The following is a 27,500-nucleotide window of genomic DNA, read 5'->3' on the forward strand; positions in this document are numbered from 1 at the left end:
TTAATTTATTAATATTAATTATTTAATGAAATTTTATTTTCATTAAATTCTTAATTTTCTATTTTATAATATATATATATATATATATACTCTTGCTTGCTTTTTTCCAGACTGGAAATTACAAATTCCACACTTTTCCAAACAGTCGCTTCATTTTGATAGTTTTCAGAAAACAGGACTTATCTTAAGTTACTTTGCTTTTCAAGTATCTCGATTTAAGGATTGTGCTGGAAAACAGAAGTACTGAGCAAGAAAGTCATTTTGTGCCGTGTACGCTGTATTTCCTCAGGTTCACCTGTGTTTGTGAATCAGTTGTAACAAACCGGACAGGAGAAGAAAGTGCATAAAAAGTGTTTTATTATCATTAATATAATTATGAATCACATCCACCCAATGAAAAAAACGAATCAGAGACATCCAATCAAAAACATGGTAAATAAACATCACATGAGGGTTAGAAGAGAGCAAAATACTGTCTCACACACACACACACACACACACACACACACACACACACACACACAGGTTCTGTGATTGGTTTCTGATGATTATTGCTCCCTAAAGTCCCTCCTCATGAAGGAAGAGTAGCTCATGGCCAATCAGGGCTCAGGAACACCTCGTGAACTCTGACCCCTGCGTCTGGAATGTCACATGACAGATTCTGGTCACATATGTATGCGTGTGTGTGTGTGTGTGTGTGTGTGTGTGTGTGAGGGGAAGTGCTTGATGCCTGTGTTCCACTCAGTTTCCAGCGGTGATCTAAGGACAGAGAACAGAGGAAGAGCGAGAGAAAGACAGCGAGAGCGTTTCTGTTGGGTTTAGATCTTGAGAGTCCACTGTTTGACGCAGGCGTCGTGGGACGTGGTGACGAGTGTGTTTGCGTTGAGCCAGGCCAGACCGCTGACGTGATGCAGCCGGTGGGTGTCTGCACACACACACACACAGAGAGAGAGAGAGAGTCAGAGATCAGGAGCGCTGCTCACCGAGGCGCTGAGACGCTCGCGCTCATTACCTGGTATTTTGATCCTCTTGTCGGGGTCGTTTACGGTCCACACGTAGACCATCATGTCCATCCCGCCGGTGGCGAAGTGCTCGTTATCAGGTGACCAGGACAGACAGACCACCTTCGCGTGATGACCGTAGAACTCGTTCTTCTCCTGAAACACATCCACATGAGTCAAACTACAGCTGCACCATTCTGGATACAGATTTTTTTAAATTTTGTCTCATATGTGACCCTGCAGCACAGAAGCAGTCATAAGCAGCACAGCTATATTTGTAGCAATAGCCAACAATACATTGTATGGGTCAAAATTATACATTTCTCTTTTATGCCAAAAATCATTAGGATATTAAGTAAAGATCATGTTCATGAAGATATTTTGTACATTTCCTACCGTAAATATATCAAAACTTCATGTTTGATTAGTAATATGCATTGCTAAGAACTTCATTTGAACAACTTTAAAGGTGATTTTCTCAATATTTAGATTTTTTTGCACCCTCAGATTCCAGATTTTAAATAGTTGTATCTCAGACAAATATTGTCCGATCCTAACAAACCATACATCAATGGAAAGATTATTTATTCAGCTTTCAGATGATGTATAAATCTCAATTTCACAAAATTGACCCTTATGACTGGTTTTGTGCTCCAGGGTCACATATAGAGATCACACTTCTGAACTAAACAAAATGTGACAATATTATTGCTGCTGTCTATTTAAAAGTGTTTAATTAATTTGAATGAATTATTAAAAAAAAATAAATAAATAAATAAAAATCACAGACCAGTGGAAAAGCCATGTAAATAAATAAAATCTGAAAACTCCATAGACGCTTTTATAATTAATATATTTCTATAGTTAAGCCAAGCTCTAAAATATTTGACCAAATAGAAATGGCAAAAATAAAGAGATACATTTAAAAGTCTTTATCCATAAAATCACGGATGAGTATAAAAGTTATGGACTGGTTTAAGAGAACAGGAACCCTGGAGAACATTCAGCTCTTAAACGTTCTAGAATCATAAAATTTATTTTTTATTTTTTTATTTGAATTATAATTATTTTAGTAAACTATTTAATTCTCTGGACATTCCTAGTTTATGCATATTAAGAAACAAAGCTCTCATAATATCAGAGGAGGGAAGTGCTGTTCATGACTGCTGCAGGAGTGTGATGAAGATCTGAGGGAGAGGAGTTTACCGTGTATCCATCAGCCACCGTGAACACAGAGATGACCTTCTTCTCGTCCGTCACGGCCAGAAACGCTCCGTCCTGAGAGTACGACATGTCCGTCACAGGCCCCTGCACCTCCAGCACCTTCCCATCATCCCTCAGAGTGTTCCCCTGAACCGAGTACAGACGCACCTTCCCATCCTACACACACACACACACACACACACACAGCATCAGTCTGAGCTTCAGTGATTATGCTAATAGCCAGAGTCTGACTGGTGACTTACAGCTCCGCCCACAGCCACGGCTCCGCCCCCTGGGTGAACGGCTGCGGACTCGGGCTCGTATCCCAGAGAGTCCAGCGTGAAGAGCTTCTTCTTGTCCTTCAGCAGCACCAGCTGCACAGAACACACACTCAGCACTGCTGCTGCAACTCCATAATTATGATATAATAGTGCTGTCAAACGATTAATCACATACAAAATAAGTTTGTGTTTACATAATGTGTGTGTGTGTGTGTGTGTGTGTGTGTGTGTGTGTGTATATATATATATACACACATACACATATATATATATATATATATATACACACATACATACATACACACACACACACATAACATGCATGTATACATTTAAGAAAAGTGTTAAATATATTTATATATAATATAAAATATAATTATATACATATATACACACACATGTAAATGTGTATTTATAGATACACAAAAATAAACAGTACACATGTAAACAAAAACTTATTTTGGATGCGATTCATTGCAATTAATCATTTGACAGCAGCACTAATTTATATTCACATATAATTTAAATTTATGTACATATACATTTTATATATAAATATATTTTTCTTAAACATGCATGCATGCGTGTGTATTTATATATACACATAATAAATATACACAGTACACACATTATGCAAACAAAAACATTTATTTTGGATTCAATTAATCAGTTGACTGTGTGAGAGCGTGTGTGTGAGCGTGAGAGAGTGAGAGAGTGTGTGTGTGAGAGAGTGAGCGTGAGAGAGTGAGAGTGAGCGTGAGAGAGTGAGAGTGAGCGTGAGAGAGTGAGAGTGCGGCGTGAGAGAGTGAGAGAGTGTGTGTGTGTGAGAGAGAGTGAGAGTGCGTGTGTGAGAGAGTGAGAGTGCGCGTGTGTGAGAGAGTGAGAGTGAGAGAGAGTGAGTGAGAGTGAGCGTGTGTGAGAGAGTGAGAGTGCGCGTGTGTGAGAGAGAGAGTGAGAGTGCGTGTGTGAGAGAGAGTGAGAGTGCGTGTGTGTGAGAGAGAGAGAGTGCGCGTGTGTGAGAGAGAGTGAGAGTGCGCGTGTGTGAGAGAGAGTGAGAGTGCGCGTGTGTGAGAGAGAGAGAGTGAGAGTGCTGGCGTGTGTGAGAGAGTGAGTGGCGTGAGAGAGTGAGTGGCGTGAGAGAGTGAGTGAGAGTGGCGTGAGAGAGAGTGAGAGCGCGTGTGTGAGAGAGTGAGAGTGCGCGTGTGTGAGAGAGAGTGAGAGTGCGCGTGTGAGAGAGAGTGAGAGTGCGGCGTGTGAGAGAGAGTGAGAGAGTGAGCGTGTGTGAGAGAGAGTGAGAGTGCGCGTGTGTGAGAGAGTGAGTGCGCGTGTGTGAGAGAGAGTGAGAGTGCGCGTGTGTGAGAGAGAGTGAGCGTGCGCGTGTGTGAGAGAGAGTGAGCGTGCGCGTGTGTGAGAGAGAGTGAGCGTGCGCGTGTGTGAGAGAGTGAGCGTGCGCGTGTGTGAGAGAGTGAGAGTGAGAGTGTGTGTGTGTTTCTGTACCTGTCCGATGCACACGGTGACAGCAAGACCTCCTGGACCCACACTGACACACTTGGGCTGCATGTCCATCTTCACTACATCAGACGCACTGACACACACACACACACACACACACAGCAGGTGAGCTTCAGCTGGTGTCTGGTCACAGGTGTGTGTGTGTGTGTGTGTGTGTGTGTGTGTGTGTGTGTGAGAGAGAGAAGCTCACCTGTACTCTCTCTTGCTCAGGTCGGTGTAGCGGACCGTGTCGTCCATGCTGCAGGTCACCAGACGTCCGGACTCGTCCACAGTCATCTTGGACACCAGGTTTGAGTGTCCTTTACCCAGGAACTCCTCGTTCTCGCCGCTCGCCGCGTCCCAGTAATGTGCAGCTCAGGTCAAGGACACACTCTCACATCTGACATATTCTAACAGTAATTAGACGATATTTGGTGTGTTTTGGCCTCTCGTGGTCAGCTGATCAGTAAGTTTTCAGAAACTAACTTAAACGCTACATATGCCGCCTGAACTGATTTCCAGGTGATCTTTACCAAAATAAAAGCAATTGTAGATGTATACATTATCTTTTATGTCAAATTTTTCACAAATCACAAAAATGACATGAAGAGACAGTTCTTCTGGATTTAGTCTCAGTTTGTTCTGTTTCTTCATGTCACTTCAGACAGATGATGATGATCAGATCACATCTCAGAAATATCACTGGATTATTGCAATTAATGGCTAAATTAATGTTTGGAAATGTAAATATTTCCTCCCGGCACACTACAGCAAAAGATAGAAATAACTGACTTAAAACCGTTTTTAGCTGCTGAATATACCAGTGCTCTAATAATTTTGGCCACCGCTGTATAATAACTCATATTTTGGCCACATGCACTCAGCTTTGGTGTCATTCTGACCGCTGTCTCCTGTCCCACATCAAGCGTTTTGTCTGTTTATTGCAAAGCGAGTGACATATTTAATAATGTCAGAAGGATATTAATGTGTCCGTCGTGGCTGGCCGAGTAGATGCTGGGCCGGCCGTCTGCCTTATGGACCGTCAGACACTGGATGGATTTGGTGTGTCCCTGAGTAATAACACAGTAATAACAGCATCACTGCGCTGATCTCAGAGCAGCCGGGGCGAGCGGCAGGCGCGTCTCACCTTGATAGTGCGCAGCGGCCGGTCAGGGTTGTTCCTGTCCAGGTAGTTGATGTATCCGGACAGAGACACGCTGAGCAGGTGGTTCTTCTGCCACAAGCAGCCCAGCTGCTGGTCCAGAACATCTGAGCCCAGGTTAAAGGTGCTGACCACTGTCCCGCTGCCCACATCCCACAGCCTGACCGTCTTATCCCCCGACGCCGAGATCATCTGCGTGCTGTCAGGACTCCAGCTCACCTGAGGAAGAGTCAGCATCATCATCATCATCACGTGCAAGGCTCGAAATTGCGACCATTTTGGTGCGACCTCAAAATATATTTGGGAGCATTTGTGCGAGTGCATATAATTGTTGCAGTGCGACCTGTTTTCATTTCTCTAACGTTCACAGTTATGTGCCTTCTGTGTGCTGATACGGTGACCGGTCAAACGATACATAACTTCATCTTTACGTTCTTAAATTTAATGCAGATTTTAGATTGGTTAACATTAGCTGTCAATCACTCAGGTGACCGGGAGCTAACTACTGCAGGAGATGCAAATGAAAGGAAACACTGACAGATGTCTTTTGTAAACCACCTAAAGTTACAAATAATGTTGCTGGTGATCGCGATCATGTGGTGAATGCTGACCCAGCAGCTGAAAAGGCGGCGTACAGGCGTACTGAGAGAGTGGCTGAAAGACTTCGAGTGGCTCCGCTGTGAAGATGCTCTGCGCTCGATGCACTGCTTCACTTTAAAGCCTGTGGGACGGCGTTTGCAGGAACACTAACAGCATTCGCCACATCTCGTATAGTTAATATCACGTGAACAAAAATCAGCATGATTACAGATGTGATATTGATTTTATACAACAGTTCAATAAACAAGGTTAATATTAAGAGACTTGCGTTGTAGATGCCATATTTCCTGTTTTTCGACAGCAAAATTAATTCCAAACAAAGCCACAGCACTGTCTCGCGTCTCTGAGCAACATGACAGTGATTCGTTTCGTTCCTGAATGAATCAACCATTTAAATGATTCGGTTCAGTCGCAGTGACTCACTTATTAACAGTGACTTGATGCTGACCACCACACAGAATATGAAGAATATCAAAATCAGCCGTCCACGGTAGTCCTTAAGATCAGCACAATAACACAAGCAAAATATCGTCTAATTCTCGTTACTGAAGATATCGCACACCCCTAGCTGCCAGCCGTTCTGCACAACAGACAGAGCTGAACGTAAAATTGAACACTGCATACACCATCCTAAGCCTCGCCGAAGAGGAGCTCGCTCTCGGTGTTTAACCAAACTCAGATTAATTTTAGGTGGTTTACAAAAGACATCTGTCAGTGTTTCCTTTCATTTTCTCTCTTCTTCAGCGGTAGTTACAGCTCCGTCACCTGAGTGATTGACAGCTAATATATTAACCAATCTGCATTAAAGTTAAGAATGTAAAGATGAAATCTGTTAATATATCGTTTGTAGTTATGGTGCTCATTAATTTTTGCTGGTGCTCCTAACTTTTTAAAGTAAAGAAGCTGATAAACACTCACAGCGTAGATGCCTCCGTCATGAGCCTTATCTCCTCCCAGAGACCCCAGCTTCTCTCCAGTTTTACCGTCGTACAGGAAAATCTGAACAGGACACAGAACCGGGTGAACAACGCAAAATAAAACCTCAACGCTTAATCTTACAAAATAAAAAAAAATAAGATTAAATATCAATATTGAAAATTGACCTTTGTACCATATATTTATTTATTTTTTAAATGAAATACTCAACTTTATTATTTATTTTCATTATTCAATATTTTGTTAATATACTAATGTTCATAAATTAAAAAAAAAAAAAAAAAAAAAAAGTGTAATTAGAAAGCTAACAGAATAAAGTTATTTTTAATTAGGATTCATTTATGTTCATAAACAAGTAAATAAAAATACTATATTTTATATATATATATATATATATATATATATATATATATATATATATACACATACACACTTTTGTTTATGCATGCATGCGTGAACAAATCCTAATATTTATAGAATATTTATAGCAATTAAGTTATTATTTTTAATTAAATACTATGTTTTTATTTTGCAGTACAATTGTGTATTTTTTAATGATCATAAAATAATATTAATATTAATTATACAACTACAAACCAAGTTATTTTATAATTAAACGCACAATTTCTTTTTTACTCAGTTATTGTGCAGTATAAGAAAATAGAGAAGATATAAATTAAAATATAGTAATACATACCTAATATTGATGACAATGATTATTATTGGTACTGATGACATTATTCATTTTATATAATTAATGATGATGATATTATTATTATTATTAATATGATATCTAATCAATACTATTTTTGCAAAGTTGTGCAACCCTACAAACAACAACAAACCTGAAGCTCTTTAAACCAAACAAGCAAAAAATGCTTTTAAATTTTAAATAAATAAATAAAAATAAATAATTTTTGTTCCAGCCTGTGCTAGTGCACTGCAAGCCACTTCAGAAGAAGTTCCTGTCAAATGAAGAAATGTGAAGGATCTGTGAGATGCGGAGGATAAAGGCCTCACCTGTCCGTCGGCTCCGGCCGATGCGTAACGATTCCCGTCCGGAGAAAACCGCACACAGTTCACGAAGCGACTGTGATCCTGCACACAAACATCACAACATTCATTCTGGGCTTTACAGTAAAAAGCTAAAGATCTGAATAAAGAACCGTAATGTGAGCGAGAGAGAAAGAAAGACTTAGAGATGCTGAGAAAATGCCCTTCTTACTCGGAGAAGATGATAACAGCTGCACTCGCTGCTAAATATGTGTTAACCATTCACAACGTTAGATGCTAAACATGATTAACTGACTTTATCTTTTCATTTATTTAGATGGATTTTATTTATTACTATTTGTTGGTATATATATATATATATATATATATATATATATATATATATATATATATATATATATATATGTTAATGCTTTGGCAACATTGTGATGTTACACAGTCATGCTGAATTGAGAGAGAGAGAGAGAGAGAGAGAGAGAGAGAGAGAGAGAGAGAGAGAGAGAGAGAGAGAGAGAGAGAGAGAGAGAGAGAGAGAGAGAGAGAGAGAGAGAGAGAGAGAGAGAGAGAGAGAGAGAGAGAGAGAGAGAGAGAGAGAGAGAGAGAGAGAGAGAGAGAGAGAGACGGATGGGAGCCGCCCGTCTGTATATAAACATCAGATTACAGCAGCGCTCTGCTGGGTTGCTAGGGCACAGCTGTGGTTGCTAGGGTGCTGTGGCTGATTTATGACTGTAATATGGTCTGTCTGATCAGGCTTCATATCTGCAGTCGTTATGATCAGATCAGCACAAACACGTTCAGGTGAGGAGAGATGATCAGCCAGCGCTGGATTCACTTCATTCACAACATTTTTGTGGACAGAAGCGTTTCAGAAGTATTATGCCAAAATAAAACCTTGAGGCTTTAAACATTTGAAAGTGAAGAACTTAAGATGAAAATATTAGTATTGCAACATTTACATTTAGTCATTTAGCCGATGCTTTTATCCAAAGTCACTTAACAAATGAGGACAACAGAAGCCATCAAAACCAGCAAAAGAGCAACGATACACAAGTGCTGTAACAAGTCTCAGCTTAACAGCACACGCAGCAAGGGTTAATTATAGAATAAATAAAAAGAAAACAGATAGAATAGAAAAAGAATAGAGAAGCTAGTGTTAGTTTTTTTTCTTTAAAGAAAACAAGTAGTTAGTAAATGAATAGAGTGCAAGTCTAAAAGGCAAGTTTTTTATTTTAAAGAATATAATTAGAATAGAGTGCGCTAGAGTTAGTAGCTTGTAGAATTTTTTATATATATTTTTTTAATTATAATTAGTGTTGCAAAGGGATGGAAATTTTGAAACGAGTTTTTGGAAACTTTAGGAAAATTTAAGAAATTTACCAGAAATTTGACGCCCCTTTACAACCCTAATTATAATTATATAATACAAATTTTACATTTTAAAGGAAAAAAACAACAAAAAAAAACAACAATAATAGTAAGTGTCAAACTAAAACACATAAAAAATAAATAAACTCTTATTTCCTTGTAATATGTGACCATTACCTCACATCAGACAACTGTGAACATGTTTAGCGGTTGTTAAATTAAAACATTAACAAAATAAAATTAGATGGCCTAAAGCATATTTTGGTTATGCATATGTTTTTTCAGCTGCTCTCGGGCTGTTGCTGCAGTCGAAAACATCATCTACTAGAGCTGCAAGAACACAGGTCAGGAGCGTTTGAGAGGCGCTTCAGAGACTCACGCAACTCTAGTTTAAAAGAGTTTAAATCGCTCGTAACTTCTGGAGAGAAACAGTGCAGACGCTGAAGGAGGAATCTCTCAAACGGAGACCGCTTCGAGAACAGTCCATGCGTCCGGCGGATGAATGCGCTAGTGTTTGCGTGGAAACTGCCGTATACGGAGTGATGTACAGAAAGCATGCACTTACGCTGATGGTGCATTTGAACTTGAAGGGCGGCCCCTCCAGGAAAGTGGTGCAGTTGTCGTCGCTGCCGGTCACCAGACGATACGGCCGCGTCTGCTTGATGTCCACGCTGTTGATGATCTTACTGTGACCCACGATCTCTCCGACCGACGAGCCCGAATCCCAGAGGAACACGGCACCAAACCTGCGCACACACACGTCAGCAGTGCTGGGGCAGCTCCTTTCAGAAGTGATGCATTACAATACTCCCTAAGAGAGTAACTAATTACGTGACTTTTTATGGAAAGTAATGCGTTACGTTACTTTTGAGTTACTTTTTAAATCTGGGCAGGGCTTGTTTGTTTGTTTTTAATATAAAAAGTTCTTTCACACCAAAAGTGAAGTGAATGCGGCTCGGACTGAAGGAGATGTAGATTCACGTCTGTACAGTAGAGGACGCTCAAACTAATCACATGAAGAATACGACGCAGGAGAAGAAAGTTCAACACTATTCAGCAATAACTAAAATATAACACAGATGTGTCATTTTTGCTTAGTATGGTTGAACTGGATCAAAGATCAGTAGCAAAGAAACTGGTTAATAAATGTGATTAAATAGATAAATGATATTTGTCTTATTTAACATTTAATTATTGCAGGTTTGTATAATATTCTGAGTTTGCATTTGACTGTTTTTATTGATTTTGAGGAACACTGAATGTGTTTTAGTGCAGGTGAGATGATAAATAATGTTGATGTTTAGTCTAGAACTACAGTAAGAGCATGTTCTTACTCCTGATTTCTCTCAACACCAGAGCTGTCACTCAATACATGAGAAACACAGGAGCTGGAGTCACTTATCTGAAAAAGCAACTCCGATATTTCCTTCTGAATTAAAAAGTAATGCATTACTTTATTAGTTACTTTAAAAAAGTAATCTGATTACGTAACTCGTGTTACTTGTAATTAGGGTTGGGTATCGTTTGAATTTTATTAATTCCAATTTCCAGTTCAATTCCAAAAGTCAAACATTTATTCGGTGTCTCTTTGCAAAACATTTAATTGCTGCTGAATAACAAAAATCAGCCGGCTGCATAAAAACTGGACTCGATTAAGAGCTGTTTGTGTGCAAAATAGAGCTGATTCCGGATAAACTGAGGTTCTTTTAAAAAAAAATGTAATGTAGGTTGTAGTTCTCACAATTCTGAAGAAAAAAAATGAGACGACTAAACAATCTCATGTAATTTATGAATGGAACGATTCAACGACTCGCTCTAGATTTACTTGTTTCATTTTAGTGTTTTTGAATGAATCTCTTGAATGAATGATTAATACATAAAAAAACAACATGCGCACACAGGAATTGATAGGCGGAATTGAAGTTTTAAAACAAGCATCCGATTCTGGAATTGGAATGATTTTGGATTCCCAACCCTAGTTGGGAAAGCGTGAGCACTGGGGCGTGGCCTGCAGCAGGGGGCGTGGCCTGCGGCTGTCACTCACTTCTCTCGCCCCTCCCCCACCACGGCGATCCTCTTGCTGTCCTCGGTCCAGGCGATGTCCTTGATCTTCCCTCCGAAGGGCTGGTACTCGTACTTCAGCAGGTGCTCCTTCTGCGTCGTGTCCCAGATCCGGATCTTCCCTGACACATCTGCACAAAGAGAGAGACACTCAAGAACGACAGACACACTCAAGAACGACAGACACACTCAAGAACGACAGACACAGACACACACACAGCTCAGATCCGGCACTCACCGCCCGACGCGATGTAGAAGCCGCTGGGAGAGTATTTGGCCACGATCACCTGATGAGGATGCTCGGTGTAGACGTCTGCGATCGCTGGGTTCTGCAGGAGATAGTGTTTAATCGTGAGAGGATACACCAGCGTGTCTGCGTCTAAAACACTGCACGATTCATCGGATTTATAATCGCAATCGTTCAAAGCGACAATTAATTGTTCCACTTCTGTTATTCTGCGTGCTTAAGAGGCGTTTCTTATTTCTTCAGATTATCTTAAAGGTTTTATCATTGTTTTAATTTTAGTTTGAGTATAACATTACAATACCATGCATTTTTTTACTTTTTATTACGTAAAGAAACCAATCCAATGTATAGTTGAATTTGAGGCTATAGAAAGCAATGTAAGTTTTTCAGTTAAAAGTGTTTTCAGCTTGTTTATTTATATATAAAAATATGGCATGCAGCTGCTTCAAACAACAGTATAAACATCATTTAACGTAAATTGTGATAATCGTAATTAATAACCACAATTACAGTTTCAAGGGAATGACAATCATGATTTTGTCATAGTCATGCAGCCCTAATTCAGCGTTTTTATTGATGGCAAATTTGTTGAAATTAGTTACTTTCTTTTTTTTTGCATGTACAAAATACCATAGTATTGTACAATTATGATAGAATACATAATTACACAACAATCTGCTTTAAAACCCTTTTATAAAATTCCACTATATATGTTACGATGAATGTAATTCTTCAAACTGAGAACAATTTTTAAAACTTTTTTCATCACTGAACCCCTGATATTCCTTTGCGACGGCAGGATCTCACCTCGATGTTCCTGATTATCACGCTCTTGCCGTTGGTGTACAGGAAGTTGTTCCCTTTGGGGTCTCCGCCCAGAACCTTGGCCACGCCCCTTTCCATATGAGGAAGGCTGGCGAACACGCTCTCTGCGGGAAGAGAAAAAAAGTTTAAATTAAGAAAAATTCTAAAAGTCTTTGCACACAGAGTTTGAAATTGTCACACATTAAAAAATAAATACGACCTCACATTTACAAAACTTTCGTCCGATCGGGTTCGATTTTCACTATGTTTGCAAGGTTTCTGTGCATGACGATGAATACGAAAAAATGCATACGATAATTTCAGACACAGTGCGCAAAGACCTTAAGAGGTTCGTAGGAACGTGTGATTCTTGAACAATTCTTAAAAAGTACTGAAGTAGCTGCTTGAACATTTTTCAGTTGTGTTAACAAATCACGTACGATATTGACAAATCTTAACGATATTTAAACTTTTTTTTTTTTAATTGGAAGAAACTTGTAGTCATTTTTCCCAATGATAAAGCATCAGTTATTTTCATTTAACAACATTAACCATCATATCCTGGAAACTATTTGGTTAAGGAAGGAAAATGACAAGAAACAGAAGCGTCAGCGGGGAAAAATCAGTTTAGGAAATTAGACAGAAGTTAATCTCAGGATTCTAATAATAACAGACCTGCATGAGGAAGTGCATGTACAGTTGCTAAATTACATTATATGCAAGTTTCACAGTTTTGTAATGTTTAATATTTGAAACATTCCAATAAATTTATGTTTGTTTCTCTTTCGTAAGTTTCTTTGCTTAAAAGCCTCTGTTAAATGCATAAATGTAAAAATTAAGAGTCACCTCTGAGGATTTAAGAAAGTTTGTTTCATAACAAAATATTAAGAAAAAAATAAGAACGTTATTAAGAAGTATTTTCGGGAATACAAAATCGTATTAACTATTTAGAAGATACAAATTTTATATATTTGTTGTTGTGTGAATCTGGACCCAGCAGAGCTGCAAAAAATAACGACTGTTTTTCAAACACACCCCTGTCTGCCATTGGTCAGTCAGACCGAGAGTCCCGCCCCCAAAGCACGCCATTGGCTGAATCAGTGCCAGACTGATAACGATGCTCAAACTCACCGATCAGTGTTTGGATCACAATCACAGTCTCTGATTAAAACTGATACTAAAGACTTTTTACACAAATTTAGTCACTATTGCGCACGCACTATTATAAAGATACACACTTTAAGCATTCACAAAAACCTCCCATTACAACACTACGCTTCTGGACATGAATAATGGTATTACCATGGTATTTGTTTAAGTACCATGATATGCTTCAGTAAATGATCCGAGCAGATTGAACCAGGCCATTAACACACACACACACACACACACACACACACACACACCGAGCAGGTAAACACACACCCTGCTGCTGCTGTCATCACAATGAAAATCAACCAGCTCTAACCACTATAACGACACTAAACACACACACACACACACACACACAGTTACTGCGTGTATGTATACAGTAACACACACACACACACACACACACACACACACTGAACAACACAGTTACTGCGTGTATGTATACAGTAACACACACACACACAGGCGCGTGACTTACTGAGCTCGTAGGACATCTCGGCTGCTGCGCGGTGAATGAATGAGCGGCTGTGAGGAACGGATCCGGTTCTGATCGCTTCTGTCACCGGCGGATCGCGGAACACTGAACGCGGAAGAGGCGGCGACGCGCGGACGGCTCGGCTTTGCCCATATATAGTCAAGACCGTTCGCGCTCGATCAGACCTGCGCACACACGCCCGGCCGGAAGTGACGTAGAACGAGAGAAAATGAACGATGATGGTGTTTATGATAATGCCTGCTTTAAATGTCCACTGATTTCAGCTTTTGAGCATTTAGACCCATGATTCTTCCCTTTGAAATTCGGCCATGTGTCACAGGTTGAGATCTTTATCCAAAAGTCCGAAAATGTTTTTACTTTTACAGTACAAATTCTATATATATATATATATATATATATATATATATATATATATATATATATATATATATATACTGTGTGTGTCTGTGTGTATATATATATATATATACTGTGTGTCTGTGTGTATATATATATATATATACTGTGTGTGTCTGTGTGTATATATATATATATATATATATATATATATATATATTACTTTGTAAAATTTACAAATTAATTGCAAAACATAAAATTTACTTTTATTAATTAAGTATACTTATTTTAAAAATACTTTTGTTTATTGTATTTATATATCACCTTTGTGTGGTTTTACATTGTAAAGAAAATAAATATCCAACAAAAAGCTTATTGTATTTAATGTACTACTATAAAGTGATTTGTAGTTTGCAGTGCAAGTAGCTTTTATTTTATTACTGTCATTAATACTACTAAATATGATTAAAACTACGGAAAGTATTGGAATTAGTATTATTGGTATTATATATATATATATATATAACATATATTTACTTTTTAATTTTATTAAGTATATTAATTAATTTATTTTAAAGATAGTTTTGATTACAGCAGTGGTTTCCCTTGTAACTCAGCACCATGTCCATCTGGGATGCTTGGTTCTGAATGGACAATCACAGCATTCAGCAAACTCATATTTCAGAATAATATGACCGTCGCTCGTGGCAACTCTGTCCTGCTGTGCTTGTGTTCTGTCTCTCTTCAGCCTCTATGAATAACTTAACAAAAATCAATAACTCATGGTCCGTGGTTTTATATATTTGGTACTGGCAGCCATAAGTGGGATATAATGTACGTTCAGCTGATGATTATTGTAAAATAACCCATCGGGGTGATATAAGACTCACGGACCACGCTGTACATGCCTGACTGTCCTGTATGTGATGAATCATCGCTGTGAAAAAAGGAAATGCATGTGATGAGTTCATTTTAGCAGACTCAAAATAACCAACTGATATCATAAGAGTCATATTTATATGTCATATAAATTAAATAATGAAGATTTAGTGCTGCAACAGTCTTCAATAGACCTGGAACAGCAGAGAACCGAATTATCAGGTAGAATAACCACTTACTAAGACCATTTCTAGATTGCTTCTAATAGATCTGGAACTTTACACTGCAAAGGCGGCACTGAAGAGCTTTAATGCTGCTCAGAGGTGACATGAATGCATTTACACCGCAAGTACAGCTAATACTGTAGTACTAGTGGGTCAGAGAAGGCATCATTTAAATCTGTGATTGTTTATATTAGAGTTGTGTCTGTAATGTGGCATTATATTTGATCAACTGTTGATGATTGAATTGACTTTTTTCTTTTTTTTTACAAATGGGTGTGGCCAATATAACCAAATAAATATACATACATACATACATTTATTACCCATAACCATTATATAATAGCATCAGAATGTGTGAAGTTTGTCTGTAAACTGGAATGTGTGTGAATAGAAGCGGACAGTACACACTAACACAACACAACAGTCTTGCTCCTGTCTGTTTTTCACGAGCGCCATCTTGGCTCAAGTTATGTAAGAGGAAAAGTGTACAGTGCGGGTGAATTTACTGTCTATCTCACAGCATCAGATGAGTCAACCGACTAAACCAACCGGTATTCTACCAGAACAAACGCTCTGAGCTCCATATTCTATCGTCAATCAGCCTCAGAGCGAGAAATCACATGTTTTTGATTCGCTGCGCTTATGAAATGCGGGTGCCCGCGTGAGCTGTAGAGCTCTACTGCAGCCAGCAGCCAATCAGAGCCGCGCGTCGCGTCACGTGTTCCGCGCGCCCGCACCCTTGCGCGCGGTCTGCTGCGCGGTCACAGCTGCACATAGAAAACAATGCAAGCGAACCCGCTGAGAAAATAGTGAAGAATGGACGAATTAAACGCATCAGTCGCTCTTTTGAGAGGAGGACGCTTTTAAGGCGAGGTTAGTGTTTTAACGCATCGCTGTTTTCGCCCGGAACGCGCGTCGTAGCGGCGCGCGCGGGGCTCGGCTCACGCAACACTCGAGAAATGCGTGAATGCTCTTATTTATATCGCCTCGGGGAATGAGGAATTACTGTGTGCTGTGCATCCAGTCAGAACGAGAATCTCCTCCTGATGAGAGAGCAGTAGATCTGCAGAGCCGTCGGTGCTCGTGTAGATGGATTTGTGCAATGCACAGTGCAGTTAATGACCTAATAAATTACTGCTTGTTCTGTGAAGCCATTCCTGCATTCCTCCTCTTCTCAGAAATTGCATCAGTTTATACTATATTGCATGCATTTATAATATGTGACCCTGGAGCACAAAACAAGTCATGAGGATATTTTTTTTAAATTGAGATGTCTACATCATCTGAAAGCAGAATAAATAAATAATCTTTCCATTGATGTATGGTTTGTTAGGATAGGACAATATTTGGCCCGAGATACAATTATTTGAAAATCTGGAATCTGAGGGTTCAAAATAAATAAAATATTGTGAAAATAATCTTTAAAGTTGTCCAAATGAAGTTCTTAGCCATGCATATTACTAAACAAAAATGAAGTTTTGATACATTTACAGTAGGACATTTACAAAATACTTAATATCCTAATGATTTTTGGCATAAAAGAGAAATGTATAATTTTGACCCATACAATGTATTGTTGGCTATTGCTACAAATATAGCTGTGCTGCTTATGACTGCTTCTGTGCTGCAGAGACACATTTATCAAATCTGTGTTGTTTTTGCAGTGTTGAGAACATAAATATCCAACAAAAAGCTCAAAGTGTTTTATTTCATTTACTGTACTACTATTACTATAATGTGATCTTTAGATTGTACGTTGCAGTACAGTCATTAATACCAATATCTTTACTAATAAATATGATTAAAACTGCAGAAAGGATTGGTATTAGTGTTTGTGATTTTAACCATTAAGCCAAATCAAGAACATTGACTGTATTCTTGCATTGCATAAACATTGTACCTGTATTTGATTTTATAGGAAAATGTTTTGCCAAATGTCGGTTTCACACTGGATTTGTATATTTTTTGCTGTAAGTAATAATGGTTAAGCGCACGGGCTAGTCACTGGTGAACAGTTTTGAATATCAAAGACTCATTTGATCAGTATTGTTCAGAATGGTCTTATGACTGTTTGACCCAAATTTAGTGAAGAACAGAAAACATTTGTAAGCCAAATAAATTAAATAAACATGAAATAAAAAATGCAACTTTTTCAGATGTGATGAATGCAGTTTTTATGCCATCGGATTGAAATATTATTAACAGAAAATCTGTTTTTAAAAAAGTGAAACTTCAAGCTGATGGTGGCGCTAGAGAGTTGAGCATGTAGACCCCAAAACTGGCCATTTCAGACAATGTTCTATCAGATAACAACCAATGCAAAACCTGGTACACTGTACTAGTTCTGAGTGGTTATTAGTCAGTTGCAGTTTGGTTGTTAAAAGATTGTTAGTGGTTGCATTTCCAAGTCTTTATGATATTCTGGTCTCTATGCGGTTCACTTTCAAAATACCTTGAAAAAGGCAACAATGGTTATAATAAACTTCTTGACATCCCCAACTTTCGCCTTCCTAAAGTGTCATCTTTAATGCTCCGTTAAATTCTCTTTCAAGATGCACTAGTGATTTGAACATCATGAATTATCTTTAACAGTTTTGTTGTTGTGTTACAAAGAATTTCTAGAAGCAAAGGTCATAAATTAGAGTTGTTGCAAAACAACCAATGAAGAGAGTGTTCTTTGTGAATCAGTTGTTTATTACTACTTTCTGTATTGTATTCCTTTCTAATTTCCTGAAACACTCTTTTTTTCTCACCCATTGTGCAGATATTAACTAACGGTGTGCTGAGCCCAAAGGAAGGGATTCTCACCAGTGAAAAAACAGCTAATGTGGATCACGTATTCTTTGATTTTTGGACCGTAGGACTGTTAACTTGATGTCCTGACCATGCGTTCACAACAAAGTTTCATGTCATTTATGAACAGCAAGGCCAATGCTATACCTAGAAAAGACACTGATCGCCTGTGCTGTGCAAAATGTCGCTTTTCCACCAAAGACACTGACCTGTTCGAGAGGCACGTGTCCCATCATCAGGAGGTAACTTTCTCCTGCGCGCTCTGCAGCCATGTCTCATATTCTAAAACGGAGTCTCAGAAACACGTCGTCTTGCACACCGGCTCGTACCCGTACAGGTGTAGCTTCTGCTCGTACGGAGCTGTGCGGAGAGATTACATGGTTAAGCATATTCTTCGTATACACAAGAGAAATGCGGAAGAAGGCTTCATAACTGACTTCGCTGTATCCACCCCAGATACAGAAGGTCCATCTGTTCCTGACACTCTCGGGATTTCAGATTGGCTGGAAAGGAATGACCAGTGTGCGATTCCCAATTTCCATGTCGAACACCCCAGTGAAAGTCAACCCAGCCAATCATCTGTTATTGGTAAAACAGTGAGCCAGACCAGGAGTAACCGTGCCCGGATGACCTACAGTTTCACGATGCCGTCTATGACCAACACAGCAACCGTCGTTCCGGTTACTAAGACTCAGTTCGCCGGTGCTGTTCCCAGCTGCGCTCCAAGCGCGAGCCACTCGTTAGGCAACACGCCGCAAGTGGTTCTAAGATCACGGGAGGCAAACGGCAACCTATCGAACTCTCAACTCAGTGCCGATGGGAAAAACAAGGTTTGCATTTCGGAAAAGCTTATTCCGAAAGCCACGTTCCCAAGAGTCCATGTTGGTTCTACAGAACCGCTACAGCAAAGCCCAAGGGTTAGTGTTTCGGAAAAGGCTATGGCTGCAAAAACCATTCCTAGGGTCCAGGTCCGAGCACCTGTTGAATTGAACACCCCGCTCCGAGCACTGCTTAATACGCCCTTATCCAAGAGGAATATCCAGATGGATCAGAGGTCTAGTCATTCCACAACAGGGACTAACGTTGGGACGCAGAAACCAGTAATACTTCCCAGTGGTACAATCAAAAGTCCACTGCACTCTAGTTCAGAAAAGAGCAATCAGTCAAGAACGAACTCCAGAGCACCTGCAGGATCATCAGCAGAGACATCAAGCCCGTTATCTAGTGTCCAAGTGGAACTGTTGGCACCTTTGAACCAGCCAATTCAACACAATAAGCCTTTGACCGTGTCCTGTCCAGAGGAGATCAATATTCCTGCCGGGTGTTTGGTGGAACTGGTCGAGGTGAAAAACATCAATGGGACTCGAGAGTTGGAGCTACGGTTGATCCCACCCAATGGTACCCCGCAAGACCAGAAGAGCAACGTGGATGAACCTTCATCAGCTGCAACTGGAGGCAAACTGTCCTTTAAATGCCAAGTTGCCAAAGGGTGTCCAGTCAGCCCGTCCACGTCTTCATCATCTCACAAAGTCAAACAGCAGCGGCCTTCAACGTGCACCAATGTTCAGACTATCACAAAAACGGTTCAGTCCGCACTCAAACCACATTGTTCTTCAGAGACACCAGCTAAGAGCAAGCGCAACCTGAAGACCAAGGATCCAGAGATTATCACGCTCGAAGGTCCGGAAGTGAGTTCTGAAAGCTTTCCCGTGATCTCATCAGTTTTCTCTCTTTGTCCTACGCCTACGCCGACTCAAAGCACCTCAAAGTCCTTGCCAGAAACACAACGCTGGACGGTGGCAATGAAAGAGCCGAAGGACGAGGGGAAGAATTCAGAGCAATCGCTGGTCTGTAGTATTCTGATTAAAAAGGAGGATACCGAGGAGAAACCCAAAGGTGCTTCTTCAGGTCTCAAAGAAACAAAGACAGAGGATGAGACTTGTAAAAGCTCTGCAATATCTAAGACTCATGGTCAAGTAAAAACATCAAAGAAAACCCTAAACACAAGCCACTCAAAACAAGCTCCAAATTTGACTCAACCATCGGTTTTGTCAAACCAGAGCGCCGTTCCATCAAACAACGTTGACATTTCACATCAAGACAAGGGAAATTTTGAACATGAGTCTGGCCAAAAACACCATTCTTGTGTTTCCAACATGTATCCAAAAGTAGCTTTGTTCAGGATTCCCAGTTCTCTGTTGGAACCCACCAAGAAGCTTCCGGAAGCGCCAGCTCGAGAGGAGAGTTTGACGGCGCGGCCGGTTCTCTGCTGCACGCTAAGCGAGCAGAACGTCTCCGGAAGTCCTGAAGTGGCCATCAAGCTTATACTAAAGAGAAACCTTTGCGAAAGAGAAGAGAAGCACCAAGACTCGCCACCACGTAAAAAACACAAGAAAGAAAAGAGAAAAGCCAAGAAACGCAGATCATCGTCGGTTGGGATGGGCCTTCATCAAGAACTGAGGTTAACTCCTCTGAAAGAGAATCAGCGCATCAAGCTTCCCGGTCCAAACCAGCCGGTTGTGGTTCTGAACCACCCCAATCCTTCAGTTCAGAGGGTTAATGTTGGCGTCCAAACTCTTAAGAACTATAAGTGGATTCGCTCAGTGGATCACGAGCAGGAACAACCGGCGAGGAAACAGCCTTCATTCAAGATGAAACTCAAGAAAGTCCATGGACAGAAGTATCAGGTAATCGAGTTTGTTCTAAAGGGAGTCTCGGAGAAACTGCTCTCGTAAAAAACCAGCTACATTCCCCTGTAGATATTTCACGTATTCATTTTTTTACAATTGAAAAAAAAAACCCATGTGAGATCTTTTTAAAGTTTAATGGTAATAAAGCTGGTCGGTGGACAATGGTAATTCAATGCCAATAAACATTTTGTCAAATACGTTGTGATTAGACAAGTATTAGCTATTCTACTCATATTATAGTTGGGAATAAAAACAACTTTTTTCAACATTACTTACCCGGTCCTGCCATGGCCCACTTGACAGCAGCAATGACAAACATGTTCATATATATGTATAATATATATATATAAAGAGATTTTTCTAAAAAAGAAAAAATGCAAAACTGAACTGCCAATATGTTAAAGTTATTCGTAAGAAGGTCAGAACTCTGAAACCAAGAGGCTTCAAACAACTCTAATGTCTGTTTTAGAATGTTGCGTGTCATTTTCCACGACTGTACAGGATCATTTCAAACAGACGTCACGTCTTGCGTTTGGAGATTCACAAATGTTCACATTCACTGAAATCATTTCACGTCATTTACTGTCATTTTTAATCATGTTACGAGTACGTAAGCATCAGTGTTAAGTGAGTCTTTTCTGATTTTTGTGCACATGGTCTTTGTTGGGTGAGGCTTTATCATTTGTGAAACTCAAACGTATGACGTACACTAAAAGTGTTTTTGCAGACAAACAAAAAGGTTTGTCTATACGGACTCAGTATTTCACTGTAAACTACAGCACACATGTACACTCGCTGTCAACGTCTGTACATTAAACAACTTTCCTTTTGTAAAATGTATTGTCATTAAACAGTCGAGATGGTTTGATGTGTTTATCATTGTAAATCTACCTCAAATGATCAAACCAGTAAACCAGTTTTCTTTTATTACTGTTGATGTTATGTAAAGTTACAGCATAGCTTTTGATTTTCAGGGCGTCTGCTCGTTTGTAAACACAAACTGTTCAAGAAACTAAACATGTGTCATGAGTGTGTGTCAAACTATAATCTGTATATAGTTCTGAAGCTTAAGAAGCATAACTATATCTATTTTTAAATTATTCATAAAGGCCAAAAAATATTAAGTGTGATTAAATAAAACTTATAAATGGATTAAAAGTTTGGAAAAATGGTCCTTGTGTGTCTGCATTCAGCCAAACACTCGCTCTCACTCTACATGTGTGTTTTAAAATGTCAAAAATGTTGAATCCTTTAGATATTTGATTGCTATACACAGCCACATTATTAATTGACTGATTTTTCTTCTTTCTACCAGATGAGCTCTTTGGCTCATTGAGTGTGTGCCAGGCAAACATCACTATAAAATGTCTTATAAAGTTAAAATGTCAGTTAAACGTCCCGGAGATGTTGCGGTTTGTCTGTATTTGCTCTCATTTCAAAAGCTCTTTCAGGTCCTGATTTGTGATTGGGTAAATCAGCACACACTGCCTCCTCTGATTGGCTGCCGTGGAAGATTTCCGCCCGTCAACGAGAACGATGGGAAAAATGGAGTGGAACCTGATGATGTCAGTGACCGAGTCAAACCTCTGGAAGACAAAGAGACGAGAGATGATGATGATGATGATGAAGACGTACCATTATTACACTGCGTTCTGTGGGTGTGTGACTCACATCATTGGTTCTCAGGCCTGTTCCCAGAGTGTATTTGCTGATTTCATCACTGAAGCGGATCTGAATGTTAAATACTCGTTTGTCGTAAAACACAGCGAGGACAAAGGGCTCATAGGTAGTGTTCTTCGAGCAGTCGCGCACTAGAAAGGCTCCTTCCTGTGGACAGAAGGCATCAAGATCTGTATCTAAATATAATTCATATGTTTGTTTTCTGTTGTTGCGATAATCTGCTAAACTGAATTTCTGTATGTTCTTGTGTCTCTGAACTGTAAGAAATGTCATGATGTTGGAGTGAAGTGAAGGTGTTTTACCCGGTTGACCAGGTGAAGAGCGTGTTCAGCGTCCACGCGACTAACCGCACCAACATACCAGTTCTGATCCACCAATCCCTGCAGGACACGTCAAATGGAAATTACTTGTGTATTTTCTAAATGCATGTTATTGATCTTCTTATGAACAGTCTGTTCAGTCATACACTAAGTTTGGATTTCTTAATGTTTCTGAAAGAGTCTCTTCTGCTCACCAGGGCTGCATTTATTTGATCAAAAATACAATAAAAACTGTGAAATATTATTCTAATGTAAAACAGCAGTTTTCTATGTGAATATGTGTTAAACTGTAATTTATTTCTGTGATGTGCAGCTGTATTTTCAGCATCATTACTGCAGTCTTCAGTGTCACATGATCTTCAGAAATCATTCTAATATGCTGATTTGCTGCTCAACAAACATTTCTGATTATTATCAATGTTGAAAACAGTTGTGCTGCACAATATTTCTGTGGAAACTGTGATGCATTTTATTTTTCAGGATTCACAGATGAATAGAAAGTTCAAAAGAACAGCATTTATTTGAGATAGAAATCTATAATAACATTATAAATGTCTTTACTGTCACTTTTGATCAATTGAATGCATCCTTGATTAATAAAAGTATTACTTCTATTATTTTTCTTCCCAAATTTTAGAACAGTAGTGTATCACAGTTTTCATAAAAAATCAGCTTTGGTCGCAGCGTAAGGCTGTGAGAACCTCAGACACTTTGATCTTCTGAGATACAGACGATACACACACAGTGCATTAACATACAGACCAGTTTCCACATCTCGCTGAGAGAAGTCTCTCCTCGCCTCACTCAGTAACACAATATAGTGTTCAGCATGGATGCATCCTCACAGCCATGTTTGGTATCATTTGAATTGTCTCTGTGCAACTGGTACAATGGTCTCAACTTTACAGTTAGTAAACTAAAAGGTAATACAGATCTAAGAGTTTAGAGATATTTTGTTCACTGTATAAGGTCAGCCATTTCTCTGTCTTTCATGCAAATGACCATCTGTCCCAAAAGGTGTAAACTCTGCATTGACGTGATCAATGCAAATTCCACGTGTTAGTTCCTGTCTCTGTTTAGAGGATGTTGGTCTGGGTCTGAGCTGTTTTAAGAAGATCAGGACGATTCTGCAGCCAGATGAGATTATAGTGTGACACCCCATGTGTTCTCCTAAAGTCAGAATATTCATTTATATTTGATTTATACAGTGAAGACTATGTAGACTTTTTTTTTTTTACATTTTATTAGTTTATTAATTTCTGTAGCCTACCTGAAAAATTCATTTAAACCATTGGATACCTTCGTTGGGCCAGTACAGGAATAAATTACATTTTACAATAAATTACATTAGAAAACTTATTTAAATTGTAATAATGTTTTTGATCAAGTAAATGCAGCATCGGTGAGTAGAAGAGATTTCAAACCTTTGACTGGAAGCATGTTTTATTTTATTTTTTAACAATGTAAAATACAAATCAAATTGTCATAACTGGATGTTTTTCTCCTGACAGACTCTTCAATCGTTCAGTCCACCTAAACTCCGCCCACAATTGTCTGCAAGCTCACATTTAGACCCGCCTCCATTTATGAGTGCCACGCCCACATTTCAACATCCAATCAACAATCGTCAGAAAGAACTAAATCTCCTCTTTTTCAATAATCTGTTACAACGCTGAAGAAAAGATCTGTAGCTACATCGGTTTCATCTCAACTTATGAATTGAGACTAACTGTAATATCGACTGAAGCGTCAGTGATGTTGTACCTGCGCAGGTTTGCTGTGGTTGGTGAAGCTTCCGTCGGTCTCTCCTTTAACAGGAGGCCATTCGTGATGCTGTGATTTCCTCACGTGTGAATCTGAAACGAATCCAGAGAGTTCTTCAGATTCAGTGAATCAGAGCCGCTTCGGCTGTGATTCAGTGAGTCGATTCTTACCAAACGAGCTCCTCTCGCTCTCACAGAAACTGCAGGATCAAACGAACACAATTACACACATCATTCCTCTAATTAATGATGATAAAGCACAGAGTGTTTGACTGTGGTCAGTACCTGTCCAAATCCTGAGAGTCCAGATCCAGAGAAAACCTGTGAGATGTGTGACCTGCGTAACAGGTATATTATTACACTTTGTATTATATTATATTATACTATATTATATGAGGCAACATAACTTACTTGCAGATGATGGTGCTTTAACCTGAGAATGAAATGGGATTATTATTTATGTGAATTATGTTCGGGTTTCTTGAATACACAAAACCGTCAGACATGATGCTTTAATAGTGATTTTTGTCAGTTTCATTATATTTGGAACATCTATTTCGTTAAATTTGTTTACTGGCAGGTTTCCACTGTGACAACATGCCCCACTATAGAGGTCAACATTGTTAACTGTATGTTTCTCTGCTGTGGTGTTCAGTTGTTTGCGTCTGTCTCTCAGCTTGATTTCAGTTCTCTTCGCAGCTCTTCCCCTTTGACCTAGATGTGAAATATCTCCCCCATACAGTCCCAGCCATGTGCGGTGTTTCTGTAACTGTTTACAAGGTTAACATGCCTTTGCAAGTCTAAGAGAGTCATAGAAAACTGTTTATTAATCACATGACTTCGCTGTTTGAAGACTAGGGTGGATGAAGATGAATCAGACGTGTGCATGTTTGGTAAATGGAAGTAGAAGGTCTTATTGTAATCTGTTCATTTATCCAATCAATTTTGAAGGTCTTTGTTCATTGATAAATGGATATGCATGATAAAAAAGGACATGAACTGTATCTGTCTAATAATCTTTGAAAACTCGGAGGGAAACCGAGAACTGCTGTGCAGTGAATCATCTTAGATTGAGCCACTCAAAACAGCAGGAGTAACACGTGACAACTTGCCCCACTCTCCTCCACATGTACTGGTTTTATTTCTAGTTAGTGCTCTATGATGAATAGCATGGTACCAGAACGAGTTATTAGTAAAAATGAAATGAAACTATTTTAACCCTACTAAACTACTAACCCTGTATTGACTTTGACTGATTGTTATTTTTAGATGACTGTGTAGAACATGGAGTTTATGAATGAATTTGAGTTACAGCAAAGAAATGGACTTACATCCTCTTGCTCACTCGGGCTGGATCTGAGAATAAAAACACACAAATCAGACAGTTTACGTGTGTGTGTGTGTGTGTGTGTGTGTGAGAGAGAGAGAGAGTTTTGAAGAGTAGTTATTAAGATTTGAGTGTAATGGCCGTGTTGTATCGCCCTCCACATCTAGTTAAAGATTTTATTTTTGAATGGGGTACATCACTACAAATTATGACCATTTTATATTGGTTGGTGATTTTAATGTTCATGTTTGCTGCCCATCTAACTCAGTCTTTTAACCGAGTGCAGTGTATAAATGAGTATAAATGAGTCCACTCATATACAAGCACACACTTTGAACCTCATGATATAATACACCGTCTGTCACAGTGCTGTGCTCGAAGGAGAAGCGCATGACGCAGGAGGTGTCAAATACACAGTCTTTAATTACAATCCACAAAGTAAATACCAGGAATCTTGGAGCAGGGTAGCACAAAACATAGACAAACCTAAACACGACGGTGAACGGACAAAGACTCAGGACTTCTAAACAAGAACCAAACATAGGGAACTAATGAGAAGATTGATTAACACAGGTAGAGACTAGTGAACTAATCAGGGAACAACGGAAAACTAGGTCAAGGCTGGATGAACAGAAACGCAGGGAAATCAACCAGAACAGAACATAAACGTGACACCGTCATGGTTAATCGAGTCTTTTGGCCCTGCTTTGCTTTCCTTATTGACCAAATGTTTATAAACTGGTTCTGTTCCTGCGTGCCTGAAACTGACCTCTGTTACTCCTTTGCTCAAAAAGCCTTCCTTAGACACATAACTAGTTATTTAAATAACTACGCACCTACAGTATTTCTGTGGTTCTGTAAATGTTGTGTTGTCAACTTAAGCCTTTAACTAATTTTTCAGTCTTGTTTGAACCCTTTTCATAGACTGAGTCAGCTCTGCTGAACGTGATAAATGATATCTTGGTTGCTACCTATGCAGGTGACTCTGTGATTTTAGTTCTCTGCTGCCTTTTACACTATAGACCACTTGTTGCTCTTATCTAGATTGGAATCCTGTGTGTGGCGTTAAAAGGTTCAGTCTTGAATTGTTTTAAATCCTATCTAACCGAGAGATATTTTTCAGTCTCCTCTTGAATCTGGAGTTCCTCAGGGCTCTATTCTAGCACCTTTGCTTTTTTCTCTCTACATGCTTCCTTTAGGTCAGATTCTGAGAATGAATGGCGTGTCTTTCCACTTTTATGTAGATGATACCCAGATCTATCTGCCTATTAAAAAATGACCCGTGTGCAATACAATCTTTTTTGCATGCCTTGATGAGGTAAAGCTCTGGTTGGCAAGTAACTTTAAGTTTAAATAACTCAAAAGACTGAGATTATAGTCTTAAATAGTCTAACAATTTTGAGTTTAACTCTTTCCCTGTTTCTGTGTTTTCACTGTTATACACTCTGCGGCACTATTACGCATCTCCTGAATAAGCCAGAATCTCTCGATCAAAAACACAGGCGAGAAAGACGCAGAAACAAGAGATCTCATATATAAGCATATGCATATGAAAAATAATATTATCATCAACAATAAACGCCATATAAATGAAAACTGCCTAACGTTAGTGAGTGAAATGAAATGTGAAAGGAACTGGCAAAGGACTGTGAAGCTTTGGAAGTGTTGATGAAAG

At 39.2% G+C, this 27,500-nt stretch overlaps 3 protein-coding genes across 3 annotated transcripts in view; 1 reads left to right on the forward strand and 2 right to left on the reverse strand.

The window, feature by feature from the left end:
- Positions 1-340: 340 nt before the first annotated feature.
- Positions 341-13,995, reverse strand: wdr1 (WD repeat domain 1). Its single transcript, XM_058798107.1, has 15 exons — positions 13,796-13,995; positions 12,169-12,290; positions 11,353-11,443; positions 11,098-11,245; positions 9,619-9,799; positions 7,695-7,772; positions 6,657-6,737; positions 5,124-5,357; positions 4,957-5,046; positions 4,188-4,342; positions 3,983-4,070; positions 2,468-2,578; positions 2,208-2,381; positions 1,013-1,157; positions 341-925 (listed from the first exon to the last, which is right to left on the reverse strand). The coding sequence occupies exons 1-15, from the start codon at positions 13,809-13,811 to the stop codon at positions 819-821; spliced, it is 1,821 nt and encodes a 606-aa protein (XP_058654090.1). The 5' UTR covers positions 13,812-13,995; the 3' UTR covers positions 341-818.
- Positions 13,996-15,665: 1,670 nt separating this feature from the next.
- LOC131553431 (zinc finger protein 518B) lies at positions 15,666-21,906 on the forward strand. Its single transcript, XM_058798106.1, has 2 exons — positions 15,666-16,125; positions 18,017-21,906. Exon 2 carries the CDS (start codon positions 18,138-18,140, stop codon positions 20,778-20,780), a length of 2,643 nt encoding a protein of 880 aa, XP_058654089.1. The 5' UTR covers positions 15,666-16,125; positions 18,017-18,137; the 3' UTR covers positions 20,781-21,906.
- Positions 21,907-22,049: 143 nt separating this feature from the next.
- LOC131553437 (cytokine-dependent hematopoietic cell linker) overlaps positions 22,050-27,500 on the reverse strand; it is a 21,421-nt gene continuing 15,970 nt past the window's right edge. Inside the window, exons 10-17 of the mRNA XM_058798114.1 lie at positions 25,830-25,854; positions 24,910-24,931; positions 24,784-24,835; positions 24,670-24,698; positions 24,500-24,591; positions 22,718-22,795; positions 22,407-22,562; positions 22,050-22,321 (exon numbers count right to left, since the gene is read on the reverse strand). Of these exons, the coding sequence (XP_058654097.1) occupies positions 22,166-22,321; positions 22,407-22,562; positions 22,718-22,795; positions 24,500-24,591; positions 24,670-24,698; positions 24,784-24,835; positions 24,910-24,931; positions 25,830-25,854 (610 nt within the window). The 3' untranslated portion in view covers positions 22,050-22,165. The remainder of the gene's footprint in view (positions 22,322-22,406; positions 22,563-22,717; positions 22,796-24,499; positions 24,592-24,669; positions 24,699-24,783; positions 24,836-24,909; positions 24,932-25,829; positions 25,855-27,500) is intronic.

Source organism: Onychostoma macrolepis, chromosome 14, assembly GCF_012432095.1.
Source record: "Onychostoma macrolepis isolate SWU-2019 chromosome 14, ASM1243209v1, whole genome shotgun sequence".
NCBI lineage: Eukaryota > Metazoa > Chordata > Actinopteri > Cypriniformes > Cyprinidae > Onychostoma > Onychostoma macrolepis.